Below are 20,359 nucleotides of genomic sequence, written 5' to 3' on the forward strand. Positions count from 1 at the left end.
CTGAAAGAACCTCCCCATCTCCTATCCTTGCGTACTGAAACCACATCCATCTTTCAAGGTCATTGGCTGGGACATCGTTTTCTGACCACAGATGATACACTGTCATTTCTTGCTTCATATCATAGGTTTAATAATAATAATAATAAAACCCCGTAAGATGTGAGAAGGGAGGATCCTGGTCAAATTATTATGTCTAGCCTTCGCCTAACACTGAGTGAATGGATGAAGGAAGTAATTAATGTAATTAACTCCTGGTAGATCAGAAAATCTTAGATAGGGTTGCCAGATTTAGCAAATCAAAATGCAGGACGCCCAGTTATATTTGAATTTCAGATAAACAACGGATACTTTTTTTTAGTATAAGTATGTCCCATGGAATATTCACGACATGTTTATGCTAAAAAGTATCGTTGTTTATCTGAAATTCAAACGTAACTGGGCGTCCTGTAGTTTATCTAGCACCCCTACTTGGAGTGCAGGGGTTTCCCGAAGCGCCTGGCTTCCTCCCAGCAGGTGCTCAGCATCTGTGTAATTGTCATAGCGAAACCCAAACCAGCCCTGCAGCTTCCACAGCTGCACCCGTAGCGGGGCGAGGCCACGCGACCGGGACAGACAGACACCCTGGTTGGAGACCGTCGCTCGAGACTGGCGAAGGGGTCCGCACCCGGGAGGCAGCCCCACCCTGTGGGCTCTCTGGACCCCTCGACAGGTTTCGTCATCCCCCCAGCCCCCGACCGCCCGCCCTACCCTCCATCCCGTGACGGTTCGTCACGGGCCAGGAGAGGAACTCCCCGGCTCTTTGATCGCTGCCTGCCATTGGCAGGGCCTTCCATCCATCACGTTAGGCTCCGCCCATGACGCTAACGTTTCCCGGGCTTCGTCTCTTCCGCAGGCCGCGGCGTAGCTGGCGATTGGTGGAGAAGGCTGCAGCCGTCCCAGAGGAGGCGAGGACGGGGCGGGCTTAGGGAGTCGGGGCGAGCCCGAGCTCGTCAACCACTCGTGCGGCGGTGGTCGCTGGCGTCCCGCCGGCCAGCTCTGTGTCGCCCTGCACTGCTGCGGCCGCCGCGGAACCATGGCTGTGCTCGTCGTGCTCTTGTCCTTCTTGGTGGCGGGTAAGGCCCCGGGCCGCGGGACTCGGGGGCGGCCGCGGGTGGGCGGCAGTGGGGCGGATGCCGCAGTGCGGGCAGCTGGCGATGGCCTCGGCCCAGCCGCCTCCTTCTCCGCCTTCTCTCCGGGCCGGCCTGTGGCGGCGCGGCCTGGCGGGCTTGCTGGGGCCGGGCGGGGCTGGGCTGCGTGGGGGCACCTGAGCCGGCCTCCACCCTTTGCCTCTTCAAGAAAGGCGCGTCCGCCTGTCTTGCTCCAGCCTCTTCCGGCTCGGGAGGCGCTTCGGAGGACGGGGATGCATTTCTCAGTCAACTGTTGAACTGCAGCCCTCTGCGAAGAAGTGAAGGCAGACTTCTCAGTTGCCATTAGCTGCTGCTTTTCTTTGCATTTTTCTGGTGTCTTCATTTCTAGCGGTTATCATCAGTAATTGGTGAAATCTTCCCACTCCCCCCAGTGTTTCAGGATACGGAAGTTGGAGGTGGAGTAATTGTTTTTGTATGATTATTTCTCAAGGAGAATTTAAAGTTCCTCTCAGTAGTTTGCAATAGTTCCCAATTTTAAGGATTTGGAAACTAAGATGTGAGTCACGTTCTTAGGGTCACATGTCAAAAAATGGTAGTTTTCTCCGTGGAACCTAGGTTCCCTAGCATTCAACAAGGGGAATGCAAGTCAGCTCATAATTGGCCTCTTACCGTGCATCATGTAATTCGGTTAATTTTACACCAATCCTTAGAAGAGGATATCACCCTCGTTTTACAGAGTGGTCAAGCCTAGATAAATTACCCAAACAGCACACAAGTAGTAAGCCGCAAAGCTGGAATTGAACTCAGATCAGCTGGTTCCAAAGTGTGGGCCTTTCCCATTATACATGTCGTGGCGCAGGTGTGAGAATGTGGGAATGATGGGGGCAGGGACTGGGGGCACAGTGGTGAACAAGAGGCCGAGTTGAGAACAGTTTGGAGGAATGGGTCCCTGTTCCCCAGTGTGTCGATTCAAAACCTAGACGTTAAAAATCTGTAGGACGCCTGTGCCGCTGCTCTGTGAGGTGCTGAGATGCCCCACTTTGGGAATGGTGGTTTAATTCTACATGAAGGTACAGACCTTTGATGTTTTTGAAACCTGCAGGTTTTCTCCATCCTTGGAGGTGCCCAGTATTGTGTGTTGATGATAGTTACACTTACTTTGGTGACCCCCAAATTTTAAGGTTGTGTTGTACCTTTCGTCTCTGGCTCTGTCAAGGTCGTTCTGATCTATCTACTCAATTTCTTTGGGGGAATTTTTTAAGTTTTTAAATTCCGTTTTTGAAATTTAAAGATCTTCCTTTTGATACTGTGATTTAACTGAACATCTCGCTGAAATTCCATGTTTTAATGTTATGATTGATATTATTTTGATTCAGTGAGGTTTAGGGGTTTTTGTTAGGTTTTGGTCTGAGGCAAAATAATTGCTTCTGTATATGGTTTGAACCTGCTTTCCTAACTATAATAGTCTAGTTCATACAGATCAAGAATCTGATCCTGTCAGCTTCTGCACTGCATGCTCTTGTCAGATGAGGTGAAATTACTATTTTCCACAATGACTAAATGTGATTTAATGGAAAACATCTTTAAGAGATCTGACTTCTCTATTTGAGAAAAAAATATATAAGTCCTTTACAATGGTGTTACCAAACCAGAGACCAGGGGAAGGGATCTAGGGTTATGAATACCAGGTCATGAGGAGTATTTGAAAAAAATTCAGATGTTTAGCTTGGAGAGAAAAGGCCAAGGGTGAACACATGGAATTTGAAGGGATGTCACGTTGAAGAGGGATTCAGTTTGGTCACTGATGCCCCAGAGGTCAAAAGTAGGACCTGTTTATTTTTTCACTTGTTGATTCCATCCCCATTCATAGATGACAGCATAGTATGGTGGGGAGTTCCCAAAGAGGGGAAGGATTCTTAACCTCTCTCTTAGACTGGGGAGGCGGGGGGGGGGGGGGGGGGGATTTCCCTCGGCAGGGTGCCTCACCGGCAAATGTGTGAAAGGTTGGGGTGGGAAGAAAAGCACAGAGGTGTGAGAGCAAAAGAGCGAATAGTTTGGTGGAGCTGAAACGCATAGGGGTTAAGTTGGGGAGATCCCAAAAGGAAGGGTGGTGAAGTGCTTTGGGTGTTACATTTTGGATTTTGTTTCAAAGGCTCCGGGCATCGAGTGAAGGTGGTTGAGCTGCAGGGTGAATGTTCAGATCTGTAGTTTGAAAAGGTGCTGGGAAGGCTGGATCTGAGAGTGGCATGACAGGTCATAAGGCGGCCAGTTCTGTCAAGCCTCGGGAGGGCCTGAAGTGGGGAGGGCCTGATGAGGACCCTGGGCATGGAGGGGAAAGGGTTGTGAGATAAGAAGAAGAACAAAAGATGGACAGAATTCATTGGTTGATTAGCTGTGGTGCTGAGGAAGGATTTAAAGATGACTAATTCAAGCAGCTGGGTGGAAGGTGGTGTCATCCTTTGATACAGAGAATGTAGGAGGCGTGTATGGAAAAATGGTGAATTCAGTTCTGAACCTGTTGAGTTTGAAGGACCCGTGGGACTTAGAAGGAAACGCTCAGCTGACTGTGGGGTATGTAGGCCTAAGGTTCAAGGGAAATCTAAGCTGAATATAAAAATCTGGGAGCCATTAGTGTGTTTTTGGTGCTTGCAGTCTTAAGGAGTAGATGGGCTCAGCCAGGGGGAGGACTCCATTGTAGAACAGTGTAGAATAGAAAGCAGTGAGGGTCAGAAATGGAGCTGCAGATCTCCAAAGTGGAGTGTGCCCAGTGATATTGGGATGCCAGAAGAATGTACTGGAAATTCCATTTGTCTTTTATTTGCTCTCTCTTTTTTTTATAGTAATGGTCAGATATTTTTGTAGACTGTCCCTCAATTTGGGCTTGTCTGCTATTTTCTCATGATTAAATTGGGAAGAATACTAAGGTGTGTCATCCTTTTAAAAAATTTCTATTTATTTTGTGTGTTCTGTAATATATTATGAATATATATTTTATACTAGAAATGTATACTTTATAAGTAAATATATGTATATTGGGAATACTTTCAAACTTTATACTGAAAGGGTTGAAATCTCAAAAGTTTGGACGTCACTGCTTTAAAGGATGGGAAGGGGAAGAAACTGAGGAGAAAAGTAGCCGGAGGGATTGGAAGGAAAACCAGGGGCCCGGGCTTATGGAGGCCAAGGCAGGAGAGTTTCAAGGAAGGGGTTGTCAGTATCAGTTGCTTTGGGAAGTTACATACATTGAGGGCTGAAAATTGTCTTTGGGATTTGGTGAGTCATTTCAGTGGCATGGTGGGGTCAGAAGCTGTGGGTTAGGTAGCAAACAGGAGATGAAGAAGTAGCAGAGCCAGTGATGGCTGACAACTCTTCCAGGATTCTTCGTCTGAAGGGAAGCAGAAGTAGGTGGAGGCTGGTAGGACCAAAGGAAGGGTTTTGTGGTTTGGATTTTAGAATGGGAGCACCCTACGCGTATTTTTATGCTGAAGCGAAAGAGCCAGTTGAGAGGGGAAACGGCTAGTGCAACATGTGGCTTCATTCATTCAATCAACAAGTATCTATTGAGCACCGGTGTGCCAGGCACCGTTTTCAGCCCTGGGGATATTGTGTGAACAAGACAGACTGAAACCTCTGCCCTCGTGGAGCTCTTTTGTACAGGGCCAGCTTCGTATGCCTCAAACCATATAGCCACCTAACTCCTGATACATCCTCTCTTCCAGAATACAGACTTAATAAACCCTGAATGAATAATTCAGTAGGTGAATGAATGAAGGTCCCTTGAAGGCTGAACCGTGGGATATTTTCAACCGGAGGAGGGACATCCCTGCCAGCACCTGGAAGGAGAGGAGATAAGGATAGGGGCTTGTGCAGATAAACTTGTGATGGGGAGAGGAAGCAGGAAGCTGGAGGAATTCCTGTGCTTTCTCTTGAAGCTGGAGATCAGGTTATCTGGTGAGACTGAGTTGGGAGTGATAAAACTGGAAGTTGAGAGAAGTTGGGAAGCCAACTTCTTAAACTTTTTAAAAGGTTAGAATGTTGGGACAATGGAGATGATTGCTGGCAAACGTGGCGCTGAGGTGGCATCCCCATTCACTGGTCACATTCAGGTAGAGGATGGGTGACTTTCTTTCAGGTATCCCGGAGATGCCTGCGTGAAGCAGCAGTTTCTCAGTATAGGAGTCCTTGTAAGGTTTTCTGAAGCTCTAGGCTGCTGAAGGACTGTTGTACAGGTGTGGAAGTGGATTCTAACTATAAAGTTGAGGCAAAGTAATTTAGTAGAGCTCTGCTGGGGTCGAGTGAGTAGGGCTGCATCTCAAACAAGGCAATCTCCAGATCCAGATATTGTTCTTTAAGTGTGTATGGTATTCAGAAAGTATGCCTTCCTTGCTGCCTCATTTTCCTTAGAGTTTGCAGTTAACTACTACTTCAGCGAAGCAAGATGTCTGTCATTTACAAACTGCCATTCCATCCTGCTAATTTTTGTCTGCCTTCGGGTAGAGCAGTTTGCAAATTCCTGCTCTAGTGGCTGTGCTGAATGAAACTCGTAACTCTTCATGTTGTATCAGCACCATCCTGAGGCCTTTTATTTACTGTCAATACTGCAACACAAAACATTTACTGTTGCTTCCAGCGTTATTCCCATAGCCTGTAAGTGGTACTTTCCTTAGGTCAAGAGAGTAACAGTGATGCTTTGTTAAAGTCTAATTTTCCTGTACTAGGCATGACCAAGATTTGTTTTGGACTTGGAACTAATCTTTTCATAGGAACTCGAAAGTTTCCATTAGTTACTTGTCCTTGTGTAATCTAGACATCACTGGGTTAACTCACGATGGGTGAAGAAGCAAGATACCTCCCTCATCCTTAGCCTTGGAGGGCCTGTAACATAGTCCCTTGATTCTCATTCTCACCTCTTAATCCCAGGCCCCATACCCCTAGACTAGTTGATTTTATTATTACAGAATACCTTTTCTCAGCCTCTTGATATGTGCCTTGGAAAAACTATGTCCTGGACTTTGTTTCTAGAGTCTGAAGTATTTTACATTCTGACTGGTAACGTGGACCCCCCATTTGACAGTACTCATTTCAATAGCTTTGCCTGTGGGACATAAGGGAAGCTATGATCTATCCTAAGATATACTAACCTGCTGAAGTTTTGGCGTGATATACTAGGAATTTTATGAATTTGCATTTTCAAGAGAGGATCGATGGTAGAAATATTTATTTGTTTATTTATGGCTGTGTTGGGTCTTCGTGGCTGTGCGCGGGCTTTCTCTAGTTGCGGTGAGTGGGGTCTACTCCTCGTTGTGGTGTGTGGGCTTCTCGATGCAGTGGCTTCTCTTGTTGCGGAGCACGGGCTCTAGGCACGCAGGCTACAGCAGTTGTGGCACGTGGGCTCAGTAGTTGCGGCTCGTGGGCTCTAGAGCGCAGGCTCAGTCGCTCCACGGCATGTGGGATCCTCCTGGACCAGGGCTCGAGCCCGTGTCCCCTGCATTGGCAGGCGGATTCCTAACCACTGAGCCATCAGGGAAGCCCTCGATGGTAGAAATAATTTGCAGATTTCAAGTTTCTTTTCTTCCTTTCTGGTCTGGGCCAAGGTTTTGGTTTTGGTTCTTTAAAAATGTGGAGAAATGCTGCTGATTTCTAATTCTTGCCAAATTGCCACATGCCCCTGTTTAAGGGCCATCTGTAGGAAGGCACCTAGATCATTAGGAGAATCTTGTTTCATAGTTGTAACTTTGTTACAGCAGAATGTATGGACTTAAATTCTTACAGTGATACTTTGAAAAAGAATTTGTTGATGTTTAGGTTTTAGCATTTTGTCCAATCAAAATTTAGTATGCTAAAGTCAATGGAGAATGGGAAAGTATGTATTATATTTAATAATTTTCAATGTGGGTACAAAAGATTTATGATGGTGATCATTTATTAATCTGTTTTCCTTTCAGGTGTCTTAGGGAACGAGTTCAGTATATTAAGATCACCAGGGTCTGTTGTTTTCCGGGATGGAAATTGGCCCATACCAGGAGAGCGAATCCCAGACGTGGCTGCATTGTCCATGGGCTTCTCTGTGAAAGAAGTATGTGTATTTTAAAAAAATATTTGGAGCTGCTTGTGCACGCATTTTTGTTGATTTCTGCTAATATGCCAGGAAAGCAACGGGCAAACATAGGTCCAGGTCACAAAAGGAAAAAGCTTATTTGTAGTCAGGGAGATTTTGGATAAGTGTTCGAAGCTCGGTTATGAAAACAAATCATTATAAAAGATTAACCATGTAATCGTTTATTCATAGTAGTGACGTTCTTTGTTATATAAGAGAATGCATCTGTCCTACTATTAATAGGATGTATAATTTTATTGTGTTTTTCCAGTACACGTGATAGATTTGTGTCTTGGTTCAGGCTGCTATTACAAAGTACCATAGACTGGCTGCTTTATAAACATTTATTTCTCACAGTTCCAGGGGCTGGAAGTCTGCCATCAGGGTGCCAGCATGGTAGGGTTCTGGTGAAGGCCCTCTCTGGGTTGCAGACTGCCAACTTCTTGTCGTACCCTCACATGGTGGAGAGAGCCGGAGAGAGCCCTCTGGGGTCCCCTCTATAAGGGCGCTCTAAGCTCATTCACGAGGATTCCGTCCTCATAATGTAGTTACCTCCCTAAGGCCCCTACTCCTAATACCGTCATACTGGAGGGATTAGGATTTTGCAATATGAATTTTGAGGAGACACGTACATTCAGTCCATTGCAATTTTTTATGAATGATAAAATGTATATGCATCTTACCTGAATTTAGGAAAATAGTGTGGTCAGTAGCCATAACCTTTTGTAATAACTGGCTGCTTACATGATTGTTGCGTAGGGGGCCTAGGTCCCGTCAGTATGAGACATTTTATAAAGCTCAGGGCTGGAAGAAAGGAGATGGAGTTTGCTTTATCTTCCTGTCTCCTCCCACTTTAAACTTTGGTGCTTTTGAGGTGGTCTCTAGATGTCATCAGTCACTCAAAGGAACATTCTTCCTAGGTCCTGAGTGCCCTTGAAACCAGAAGCAATGCATGGGAGCTGCCTCTGCTGGGCCTTTGGGTGGAGCCCCCGCGTTCCTTGCGTGAACCTGATGGGTTGTTTACATTTAAGGATGAAATTTGTACCTAGTTCTTTACAAACTTAATTTTGACTACAAATGGCTGTCAAAGTAACCTTTAGAAATAATTACTAATCAACTACTGAGAGTTACTTTCAGCAGGAATTTTATTTATAAAGCACTTAGTCTAAAGAGAATGTTGTAATGGTAGCTTTGCTGTGTCACTGTGAAAGAAAAGTGATGCTGTAGGTAAGGGCAAAGAATGATGTGAGGGAAGAAAATGTCCATGGTTATATGGAAAAGAGAATGTTTTGTAATCTGGAATTTGAAAAGTACCTACATTTTGTTTATTTGCCTGCTTTTTTCCACAGAAGGTTTGAGATGACTTATTATTAGACTTTATTGTTTCAAGTCTGTAGAAGTTTAAGAAAACGAAGAAGGTAGAAATCAGCATCCTCAATTAGGAGATTGCAACTACTGCTTTAAATAAGACATTTGCTGTCCGTGTGAGTTTTCATTGCCAGTGTCATCCCAGTACCCCGTAATTCTGCTTGTTAGATGTTATTAGGGAAATGGTTTCCTGAGTTGATAATTGGGACAGTTTCACACTTTTCAATGTGTAGGACCTTTCTTGGCCGGGACTCGCAGTGGGTAACCTATTCCACCGTCCTCGGGCTACCGTTATGGTGATGGTGAAGGGAGTGGACAAGCTTGCTCTACCCCCAGGCAGTGTCATTTCGTACCCTTTGGAAAATGTGAGTATTTATTATAAAGAATTAAAGGGATGCATTTAAAATTTTGTTTTGTCAGCTGTCATTATGGATTGTGTTCTAAGCACTCGTGTTTTTTTTTAATGCACTAATAGTTTTTTTTAAATTATATGATGGTTGTAAATTTATTGAGACTTGGCTGTTTGCCATGGATGAGAATACTTTCTAAGGTAACAGGTAGAGAAATTGGCCCACTCTCAGAATAGTCAGAGGCTCAAAAAAGAGAAACAAGTTGAGGGTGTAACCTGCTGACATTTTCTAGGGCATTATTTTGTCACCTTCCCTTCAGAATTTTATCATTTTTGTGTAAGAAGGAGACTGGAGGCAGTTTTGCTGGCTCACTTATCCCTTCACTGGCCTTTCAGGCAATATGGCTGACTGAGCTGTTGTGAGAGGCCATCCTTCTACTGTAAGCATATAGAAGTCACTAAACATCTTTACATGTATCACTAAACTCGAAAGCAAGCAAGGGGTACACACAGGTGCCAGATATGAATAGAGAATTCAAAAGCCACAGTGGTGAGCAGGAGCTGAAGGTGAAATTGTGTTCCCTACAGAAAGCCTGGGGCTATAAAATGCTGTCTTGTTCTTAAAAGGAGGACTATTAAAACCCCAGCTGCCCCAGGGCTACCATGAAGGAGCTGGGTTGCCACCCTTAGCTGTGGGGCCCAAAGAGCCCCCCTAAGGGAAATCGGAACTATGGGCTTGTGCTGTGCAGTCACATGCTCCAGATTCACACAATCCACCCCACACAGACACCTCCCCAGCCCAGGGCTCCTCCGGTAAAAAAGAATCGAAGAGGAGTTGAATTTACCAAACACTTGAAGGAAAAAAACGCCATGAGAAAGTCAGCAGGTGCGACAAACAGAATTCATCCCCCTAGAACTACTGCAGATAACAGACCAGCCTCAAAAAGAGATTTAAAAATACATACATTAAAATTGTGAAAGAGTTAAAGGAAGGGATAGAAACCAGAGGCAGTTGAAAGATATTTTTGATATGTGGTGCTTTCATTTTCACTTAAAAATATTTTGTAATTTATACTGATATACTGATTTCTTTAACCCATGAGTTATTTAGAAGTGTTGTAACATATGGGTTCTTTCAAAATAAGTTTTGATTTTTCAGTTTCTCATTTCACTGCATTGTAACACTGGTCTATATGATGTTGATTTTGGTGGTGGGGCATGTTTCACACTTTTCCTGTGGCCTAGTATAGATTATGTCCAAGCACACATGACATGCTTACAAAAAATGACCATGTACTAGGCCACAAGGCAAATCTCAATGGATAATAATCAGTATCATATAAACCACCCTCTCTGACCACAATGCAGTTAAATCTGAATACAGTAACAAATGATACCTTAAAAAATGCTTGGAAATGGTAGAAACAAACACAAGAACGACTCCTCAGGTTTAGAGCACACTGAGGTAGACTAAAGCCAAATCAACACCTAAGTATAGTGAAATTGAAGAACTGTCAAGGACGCGGACGCTAATAATCTTGCCAGAGAGAAAAGACGCTGTCATGACAAAGGAATGAGAGCAAAATGGTAGCAGATTTCTCATCATTGCCATTAGGGACCAGAAGCGCAAGAAAGGAAAAGCAGGAATTGCATAGTATGAAGCTAGGCTGAGAATATTGTTTAAGTAGTTATAATAAAATGATACAGAAATGAAAATTATAACTATTGGGAGGGTGGAGAGAGAGAGTGCTTGTAAGGGGATAGGGCTGTGGTTGGTAATGTGGGAGAGCTAGATCCTCATTTTCTATAATGGCTGATAAATACATAATGCCTAAAATTAAAAAATCAAGATGGAGTAGTGTAAACATTTAGAGGTGGTGGTAAAAAGAAAAGGGAACAAAAGATTTGAAGGTGAGTGCTATAAATAGGTACTAAGGATGTAATGTTCAGTCAGCATGATGACTAGTTAACACTGCTGTGTGATACATGTGAAAGTTGTCAAGAGGGTAAATTCTAAGTTATCACAAGGAAAAAAATTTTCTTTTTTGCTTTCTCTTTTTTTTGTATCTGTATGAGATGATGGATGTTCACTAAACTTATTGCAGTAATCATTTCACAGTATATGTAAGTCAAACCATCATGTTGTATACCTTAAAACTTACACAGTGATGTATGTTAACGGTATCTCAATAAAACCGGAAAAACTAACTCGAAGTGAGGAAGAAAAAAGACGGGGGAGGAAAGAAAGTACCTCATAGAAATAGGAAATGGATGCGCAAACTTATCTTCCATAGAAAGTCTTAGATAATTGTCTCTTTAAACCGCATGTATATATATAACTCTTAAAAATTAATTTTTAAAAAGCCAACAAGAAAAGATAGCTGGAATAGACACAGTCCTAAATAATTCATTGGTTGAGGAGAAAATTATGGTGGAAGTGCTGAAATTATTTGGAACTGAATATCACAAATGTGCCATATATTTAAAAATTGTGGGGCACAGCTAAAGTGGTAAGAAGCAGGAAAATTTATAACCCTACAGGCACATGTTAGATAATTTAAAAGATTGGAAATTAATGAGCTAAAGAAACCAGAAGAATTTCAGAGTAAATGGAAGGAAGGGAACAATAAAAATGCAAGACGTGAAAAAGATACTTTTAGTCTTCGCAAAGATTATTAAGTAGCTTGTTATGTGATTTCTGTGAAAATCACTGTAGAAGATCTCTTTTAAAACCGTATATATGGGGGCTTCCCTGGTGGCGCAGTGGTTGAGAGTCTGCCTGCTGATGCAGGGGACACGGGTTCGTGCCCCAGTCCGGGAGGATCCCACATGCCGCGGAGCGGCTGGGCCTGTGAGCCATGGCCGCTGAGCCTGCGCTCCGCAGCGGGAGAGGCCACAGCGGTGAGAGGCCTGCATACCGCAAAAAAGGGAAACAAAACAAAACAAAATGTATATATGGGACGTCCCTGGTCCAGTGGTTAAGACGCCGCGCTTCCACTGCAGGGGGCACAGGTTCCATCCGTGGTCAGGAAACTACGATCCCATAGGCCACACAGCACAGCCAAAAAATAAAGTATATTAAAAATCCAATATGCCATTAAGATTTTCATTAGCCTACAATCCAAAACTAAACATTTAAAAAGAGGTCATGTTATTGCTTGACCCTGACTGACTGCTTCTAATCCTTTTAGTGGCAGTAGGTGGAAAGATATAAAGCTCTGAGGGAAAAATCACCCCCCCAAAAAAGAAAAGCCTTAGAATTCCACTTAAAGCTTCTATTTGATTAGCTAGCTGTTATCATTAGATTTCAAGTCCTGTAGATACAGAATTTACATTTTTCCCAGGACAAACGTGTATCCTTATAATGTAGTAGAAGAAAACAGTCATGGGATTTTAAGCGTGACCTTTTTTCCTTTTATAGTATAGCAGTCTATATAATTTTTTCTTTTCCTTCACAGTTTGGCGCTCACCTGACTCAGTAGCTTCTCCAATTTGATTGCTAGGGACACGTTACCTTTAATCTTCAACTTTCCTGCTGTGTGTGCCACTGAGGTGAAATGAGGCTGGAGAGTTTGTTACATGTTCTCGTATTCCTTCCAAAGCCCAAGGAAGTGAAGTGTGTGCTTGCAAAAGGAGGAGCGCTTGTGGCTGACTCAGGGAGCTTGTAACAGGATGCTTTTGCAAGCTGGAACTCTTCCCCTTCTTCAGTTACTCATTAACTTATTTTAAGAGAATTTGGGGAAGAGTTAATATGCATCTTGTGTAAGAGTAAAAACAGATGACACTTCACGTTTATTAATCACATTTATTTCTGCCTGGCCCACGTTAACGAGCTACTTATACACATGAACCTTTTAATAATAGTAAAGGCAATTACTGGGGGAAAAAAAATCACTGTACGAAATCTCCATTAAAACAAAAACATTACTACTGTACTGCTTGTTGTAATAATATTAAGAATAAAATAAGTTTTTGAGGGGAAAATTACCATAAAATAATGTGGGGCAAAAACAGGTCTATGGGAATAGACGTCAGAATTTTGGTTACCCCTGGGGGTGGAGGGAGTGGGGAGAGAGGCTTGTAGGGCGCTGATGTTTTGTTTTGCTCTGGTTGGCTTATATGAGCATATCCATTTGTAAATATTCCTTGAGCTTTGACTCCAAGATCTGTGCACCATATTATGTGTATGTTTCACTTTAATAATAAATTCACGGAAAAAAGTACATTTTTATCACAATTAGCTATTTCGGTTTATTAATATCATGTGTTCCCAAGATAAATTTCACATTCAGAATTCTTGTGACATACTTTATGCCTTGCCTGAGTCTTCAGTCTATCTGAAGACCAAACCCTACATCTTATAAACATTTTTAAAATTCTGAAATGAAAAATGGTCTCTTTCAATTATATTCAAGTCTTCAAATTCCTTTGACCTTCTCTTAAATGCAAGTTAATACATTATCATTATTGTAGAATATACATTCATTGTGGCACATTTTATCAATATTGAAACCAGATGTATTGCTGCTTAAAATACCTGAATGACCACCAGAAAATGGTCGTTTGTGGAAGGTAATGTTTTGTCCTTTATTTTGCACGTTTTTTCTCATACAGGCACATTTGGAGACACGAACTCATTGGCCCACTAGGGGGCTGCTTAATCTTCTTGTGCCCTCAAAAGGGCTCTTTGTGTTTGGATATGATTTTTTGATTTCCATAGAAAATGCTGGTACATTTTTTTTAAGGCTCTTTTTTTTAATACTATGTAAATGATTTTTCTTCCCATTTTGGTTCTGATAATAATTAAGATCTCACTATTAAATTTCAGGCAGTTCCTTTTAGTCTTGACAGCGTTGCAAATTCCATTCACTCCTTATTTTCTGAAGAAACTCCTGTAGTTCTACAGTTGGCTCCCAGTGAGGAAGTAAGTGTGATACAGTTTTTATTTTAAATGCTTTAAAAAATAAGCTTTCTTTATTTAATGAAAATTTATGAAAAATGCTGACAGACCTCTGTATATTGGAATTATTCTGTAGAATGTAACAAAATTTTTGGATTCTTGCAGAGAGTGTACATGGTGGGGAAGGCAAACTCGGTTTTTGAAGATCTCTCGGTAACACTAAGACAGCTCCGCAATCGACTGTTTCAAGAAAACTCTGTTCTCAGTTCACTTCCCCTCAATTCTCTGAGTAGGAACAATGAAGTAAGTAGTACAGTTATTGAATGAATAAATGAACATCATTAGTAATTTCCCATTTCTTATGCTCCTGACTTTAGAGCAAACTTGACCTTTTAGAAAATGAAAAGTTTTGCAAGTTTATTGCTTGGAGTAGATTCTTTTTTCCTTTAGTGTAATTTTTAAAAAATGAATCTCATGAATGAATTGACTCTGTTTGTGAGCTGATCTGTAGTAATAAATAGCACTACGTTCTAGCGCAAGGGTTGCCACCAATTGATCCTGACAGGCCAGAAATCACAGTAACTAGCTGGTAGAGCTGTGTGGACCTGGTAATGTGGGAGCCGTTATTCACTGCCACTTTTGATGTGTTGCCTCATTTTTCTAATTCATTCTTGACTGTACAGTGGAGGGCACCACCCTTACTTTTGACTCCTGTATGCCAGCTTCACCACCTGTTCATGCACCCTCTTAACCACATGGTGTGCCACCTTTGTGGTAGCCTCCCTTCTTCACCTACTCTGGATGACCAGGACCACCATCTTTTATTCTTCAAGGGATGTGAGCAAAGTAGGCTATTGGCAGGACCTCGTTGCAGTGCGCCAGAATGTTCTGATGTCCTGAGGGAAAACCAGTTTAGAGTTTAGATGCTTTATCACAGCTTTATCAAAAATAAAGCTGTTGGGCTTCCCTGGTGGCGCAGTGGTTGGGAGTCCGCCTGCCGATGCAGGGGACGCGGGTTCGTGGCCCGGTCTGGGAAGATCCCACATGCCGCGGAGCGGCTGGGCCCGTGAGCCATGGCCGCTGAGCCTGCACGTCCGGATCCTGTGCTCCGCAACGGGAGAGGCCGCAACAGTGAGAGGCCCGTGTACCGCAAAAAAATAAATAAATAAATAAAATAAAATAAAATAATGCTCATTTCTTTCTGCTCTCTGCAGGTTGATCTGCTTTTTCTTTCTGAACTGCAAGTGCTACATGATATTTCAAGTCTGGTAAGTAGGCTTCTCTAATTTTTCAGTTCCATTTATTCTGGTTCCGGAAGACATTTCTAGAGAGTCCTTGAATGATAGTTGAATGATAGTGAAACCAGTCAAAAAGTTTATGTGCCCTAGATTTATGATTCCATGGAAGTTGAGAAATCAGCGGTGGTGTTGGGAAATTTGAACTCATCGCATGTTAACAAATTACTTTGCATTTCTACCTTTAGGAGGGATAGTATTAATATATCTTCCAAGAACACAGGCTTCTGACCTGTTGATTTCTTGTCAGACATCAAGACTCAGACATCAAGACTTAAACAGTTTGGACTAATAATGCAGTCGACCAAGTCAGGAAGGGAATATATATGCCTGTAGTGTGTGTGTGTGTGTATATATATATATATATATATATATATTTTTTTTTTTTTTTTTGGTGATTTTGGTGAATGGCTTTTTTTAAAAAACCCTCCTATGATGAAATAGAAAATCTTACCCGTGTGCCGTCTTCTGAAGTTGTTGCCCAAACTCTCAGTGGGGTTGGTTTGGGGAGTGTGGAAGTGTAGTGCTGGTGGTGTGGGAGGTGACTGCTCTGTGAGCACTGATGGCTCGTCTCTTCTGGGATCAGTCTGGTCCAACCATCTGCTCTCTCATACCCTGGCCCGTACCTGAGGTTTTTAAACTAAGAAATTTTTAATTTTTAAAAGAGCTTTTATTATAACTGCTCCTAAAAATGAGATTTGTGTTGGATTTGTTTTATCAGAAACTCCCATTTAAACCAGTTCTGTTTGCCACCGTTCTAGACTATTGTGGTACCCTGGGGTGTTGCTGCCTAGTTTAGTTAGGTGTAAAACTCCAACTGGCTGTGTTTGAAAATACTTCATCTATTTCCTTTTGTTTGTTCTCCTAAGTTGTCTCGACATAAGCATCTAGCCAAGGATCATTCTCCTGATTTATACTCACTGGAGCTGGCAGGTTTGGACGAAATTGGGAAACGTTACGGGGAAGACTCTGAACAATTTAGAGATGCTTCTAAGATCCTTGTTGATGCTCTACAAAAGGTAAACCATCAGTGAATGGGGTGTGAGCAGTTAGAGCATTTGACTTTTAGGGGAAAATCTGCTTAGTGAAATTATTGATTGAAGTCTTTTTACTCACCTTCTTTGAGGGCCCTCTAATTTCAGTGACGGAGGATGGAGTAGGTCACAGGTGTATGTTGGGATGTCTGTCTTTTGTCTTTTTTTTGGCCTTGCCGAGCGGCTTGCAGGATCTTAGTTCCTCGACCAGGGATCGAACCCGGGCCCCGGCAGTGAAAGTGCCAAGTCCTAACCACTGGACCACCAGGGAAATCCCAGGGATGTCTCTGGTAAAATATATCTAACATAAATTTACCATTTAACCATTTCTAAGTATATACAGCTCTGTGGCACTAAGTACATTCACGTTGTTGGGCAACTGTACCACCATCCATCGCCAGAACTTTCAGCTTCCCCGAAACTCTGTCCCCGTTAATCCCCATGAAATAACCGAAGGAGAACACTTAGCACAGTACCAGACATTTAGCAGATACTAGTAAATGCTAGTTTTCTTCTGCCCTTGACGTTATTCACCTGCAGCTCTTCAGTGAGGCTTCATAGTTAAATCTTTGTAGATGTTTGCGATCAACCAGAGACAACAAAGATTTCATTTTTCCTACTTCCCTGCCCCCAACTTATACACCAACAAATTCAGTGACTACTCCTTTCTGGAAGTAATTTTATTTTGAACGTTTATATGTTGAATCTTAACACTTTTCTGAATATTTAAACCTTTAAGACTTGCCTATTTTAAGACACACTGTATTTCATGAGCCAGTAGGTAATTGTATTTTTTCTTGTAGTGCACAGAAGCTTTACGAAAATTTTAAATAAGTATGTGTTTTGAGATTCATAGTAACGTCAGTAACTCTTCAGTTTGCAGATGACATGTACAATCTCTACGGTGGGAATGCAGTGGTAGAGTTAGTGACTGTCAGATCGTTCGACACATCCCTTGCGAGGAAGACTAGGACTATCCTCGAGGCAAAACAAGCGGTGAGTACGTTTTTAGATTAACTCTAAAAACCCCACTAAATCCTGTATCACTGGTGGGCAGTATGAATGAGCAGTCAGTAAATCGTAGGTTTCTTATTCACGTAGTTATTCACGTAGGTATGTGTGTTTTGCCAGTGATGCTCGGTTCTTTGGGGTTGTAATCAGATAATGCAAGACTTTGTTAGGGATAAAAGCAAATGTGTCAGAGCCCATAAGGTAATTCAAATATGGGTATTACAAGGAGACCTCAGAAGTTAACATGAGGGAGTGGTGTGGCGCTCTCAACGTGTGGAGTCTGCTTTTCTCAGAGGTACATTGTCTTTGTGATACAGTCTCCCATTTTCCGGCTACGTACACTCTCTATTAATACAATTTTGACCTGGATCTTGCTTTGATTTTTAAGCATTTAGAGGACACAGGCAAGGGTGCCAGCCCTAGTAAAACAAGCGCGTGTGTGCGCACGGCCAAGAACATTACTTACAGCTGGCTTCATCTCAGAGCAGGCGGATTCCCAGTCGTTTATGGACGCTCTCCTTTGGTTGCAGCCCGCACTCTCCTCTGTTTTACCAATCGCTGCGTGGGACTTAGAGTGAGATGCTCAAAAATAATGAGTGTGTTCAAGATAATCTAGATGTGACTGGTTTGCGATTGTTTCGGAGTGGAAAGACCTCTGTTTAAGACAGCATGGCAGGCTAGACAAACCGAAATTTTCCGACTACAGAGCTAGAAATAGTGGATAAAAAGTAAACACCCTCTTGAATGCACAGTTTAACTCTCAAAAAAGTAAAGGAAACTCTTAAGGAGCAACTAAGAAAGGGAACTGGAGAACTGTGTTAGGCTGTCCTGGGAACATTTCCAGTTGGGTTACTGAGCAACTGGGCTCTCTGTGGGGAGTTGGAACTGACGCCTCCCCGTGAAGCTGGGACCCTGAAAGGGCTGTGCCCGCAGTGAGGGCAGACTAGAAAACAGCCTGCCTGCCAGCAGAAGGAGACAGGAAGGCAGCTTGGGGGCTGTGCAGTCGGGGTATGTGCTGGGGGTGGAATGTCTCCTAGGGAATCCTTAACCACAGGGCCACCTTTATGTGGGTTTGAGGCTCAAATTTATACTATCCGCAAGTTCTAGGAAGCCCCAGGCCAAGAAACTGACACAAACCTCAGCCCCAGGCTGGTAAGACCGGTGGCCTCCAGCAGAAGCAAATGTAAAGCCTCCCTGGCAGGACACACCTTCCACACACAGCATACAAAGTATGTAACATGTAATACTAGTGAAGAATTCTAAAAATTAACGTTATAAAGCTGAAGAGAATACTTGTTCTTCTGAAGCTCCCTCTTGTCTTATTCCTTTACCCTCCCCATCTAGAGGTAATTGCTCTCCTGAATATTATGTTAACCATTCCCTGGCTAACCATTCCCTGGCTTTTTCTTTACAGTTTTAATACATATGTATTTATCCTTAAATAATGTTTGGTTTTGCCTGTCTAGAATCATACTATATGTATTTTACTCTGAGCAAAGGCTCAGTATTGTTTTTAAGAGCCATGCAAGTTGATAAATACAGCAGTAAAATGACCTGAACTACTCTATGTTCCACTGGATGTGCCACAATTATCCATCCCGTTGATGGATATCCTTGCACATGTCTTGGTACACATCTACATCTACAAGTGTGTTCCCCAGGGCATGAACTGGCTGGATCACAGTATACTTACAGTCACGTTATCGGCGTTGCAAGCAGTTGGAGCACTATATATACCTCCACCAAACAGTGTGCTTACCTTCTCTGTGAAGGCTCCCCTTCTTGGTTCCTCCTAATATAAAAGGAGCTCTTATGCCACTTATTAATATAGTTTGTTAGATAAATGAATCATAGCTAGCAAACTGGGATAATTTCCTAACTTAACATTCTTCCCTCTTGATTTCTTTATTGTAGAAGGACCCATCAAGTACCTATAACCTCGCATATAAGTATAATTTTGAATATCCAGTGGTTTTCAACATGATACTTTGGATAATGATCGCCTTGGCCTTGGCTGTGATTATCACCTCTTACAATATTTGGAACATGGATCCTGGATATGATAGCATCATTTATAGGATGACAAACCAGAAGATTCGAATGGATTGAACTTTCCTTATGCCAACTTAGAAAAGGGGTTTGGAAATTTTCGTTATAATAAATCTTTTAGTGTGTAAAGTAGATAGTATAAAAAAGCAGATTTGTGTTCTCTATTTTGTGTGCCTGTGATGATGCTCTTTTAGAGCGAATTATATATAGCTGTGTGATATAGATGCTCAAATACTATGATTGATATAACCATTTAATACAATTAATTTCATTCCATTTAACATTTGGAAACATGCACTGAAATAAATATTTATTTCATATAGGACAGTTTGTGTTGGGAAAATGCACTGAATTTGAAATGCTTAAAATGCTTAACTTACTTCCTTACACAGGACAGGTGAAAGTGATAATTGGACTGTTATATACTATGAACATGAACGTCTTAATGTAAATACCTCTGAAACGAGTAAAGGTTTTTAACTTCAAGCAGCTCTAAACTATGTATGTGCTTATATAGTCACTTAGATTTGGACTTCCATCTGATTGACAGACTATAGCTGTTTTTTAACCTCTTCTGACAGTTTGGTGATCCGAATGGTCAGGTGTGGATATTAAAGATAGAGACTACATTGATGTAAACAGGAACTAGCTCTGTGGAGTTACAGATGCTTGTAATTACACACACAAAAACGGGGGGGACATCGTGGGGCATGATTTCAGTAATTTTTCCCCTTTTGTAAGTTACTCTGGTTATTCTATAGAATGCTAAGTGGAAGTAGATGCTCCCTACTTTTCATGTGGAAGTGGACCAATAATAAAGAGTGGCAAATAAAGTTAATAATGATTCCAAATCTGTGTCATTTCAATATTAGATCTATTTTATATTGTAAAAACCTAACTGAAAAGGGTTTTAATCTAATCAAAATTGGCTGTTTTGTTACACGAACTGTTTATTCTCACTGCCTCCTGAGATTCATTACCAATATGAGGAAGACATTTCAATTACTATGCTTGTTACTGAATTTATACAGAATATGTGATAAATTCACACCTACTTAGACTTCAGGTAGGGAAGGCTTAAATTTCCTTCCCAGGGGCAGGGCAGCACAACTCTCATACTAAAGTAACT

The 20,359-nt window shown here is 42.2% G+C and overlaps 1 protein-coding gene across 2 annotated transcripts; it reads left to right on the forward strand.

Annotated features, from left to right (window-relative positions):
* The first annotated feature begins 923 nt into the window (after positions 1–923).
* On the forward strand, positions 924–20,081 carry ATP6AP2 (ATPase H+ transporting accessory protein 2). Of its 2 annotated transcripts, XM_004281349.3 has the most exons (9): positions 924–1,112; positions 7,073–7,203; positions 8,826–8,957; positions 13,770–13,865; positions 14,007–14,144; positions 15,056–15,109; positions 16,006–16,155; positions 17,047–17,166; positions 19,096–20,081. In XM_004281349.3, exons 1-9 carry the CDS (start codon positions 1,073–1,075, stop codon positions 19,288–19,290), a joined length of 1,056 nt encoding a protein of 351 aa, XP_004281397.1. In that variant the 5' UTR covers positions 924–1,072; the 3' UTR covers positions 19,291–20,081. The 2 variants fall into 2 exon arrangements, with proteins under 2 accessions (XP_004281397.1, XP_033264410.1); XM_033408519.2 differs by lacking the exon at positions 8,826–8,957 and having other exon boundaries at positions 928–1,112.
* The last annotated feature ends 278 nt before the right edge of the window (positions 20,082–20,359 follow it).

Source organism: Orcinus orca, chromosome X, assembly GCF_937001465.1.
Source record: "Orcinus orca chromosome X, mOrcOrc1.1, whole genome shotgun sequence".
NCBI lineage: Eukaryota > Metazoa > Chordata > Mammalia > Artiodactyla > Delphinidae > Orcinus > Orcinus orca.

Coding starts and splice junctions, on each gene's coding strand:
- ATP6AP2 (XM_004281349.3), top strand. CDS start 1,073: ATGGCTGTGCTCGTCGTGCTCTTGTCCTTCTTGGTGGCGG. Junction 13,866..14,006: donor AGTTGGCTCCCAGTGAGGAA/GTAAGTGTGATA, acceptor GGATTCTTGCAG/AGAGTGTACATGGTGGGGAA. Junction 14,145..15,055: donor CTCTGAGTAGGAACAATGAA/GTAAGTAGTACA, acceptor TGCTCTCTGCAG/GTTGATCTGCTTTTTCTTTC.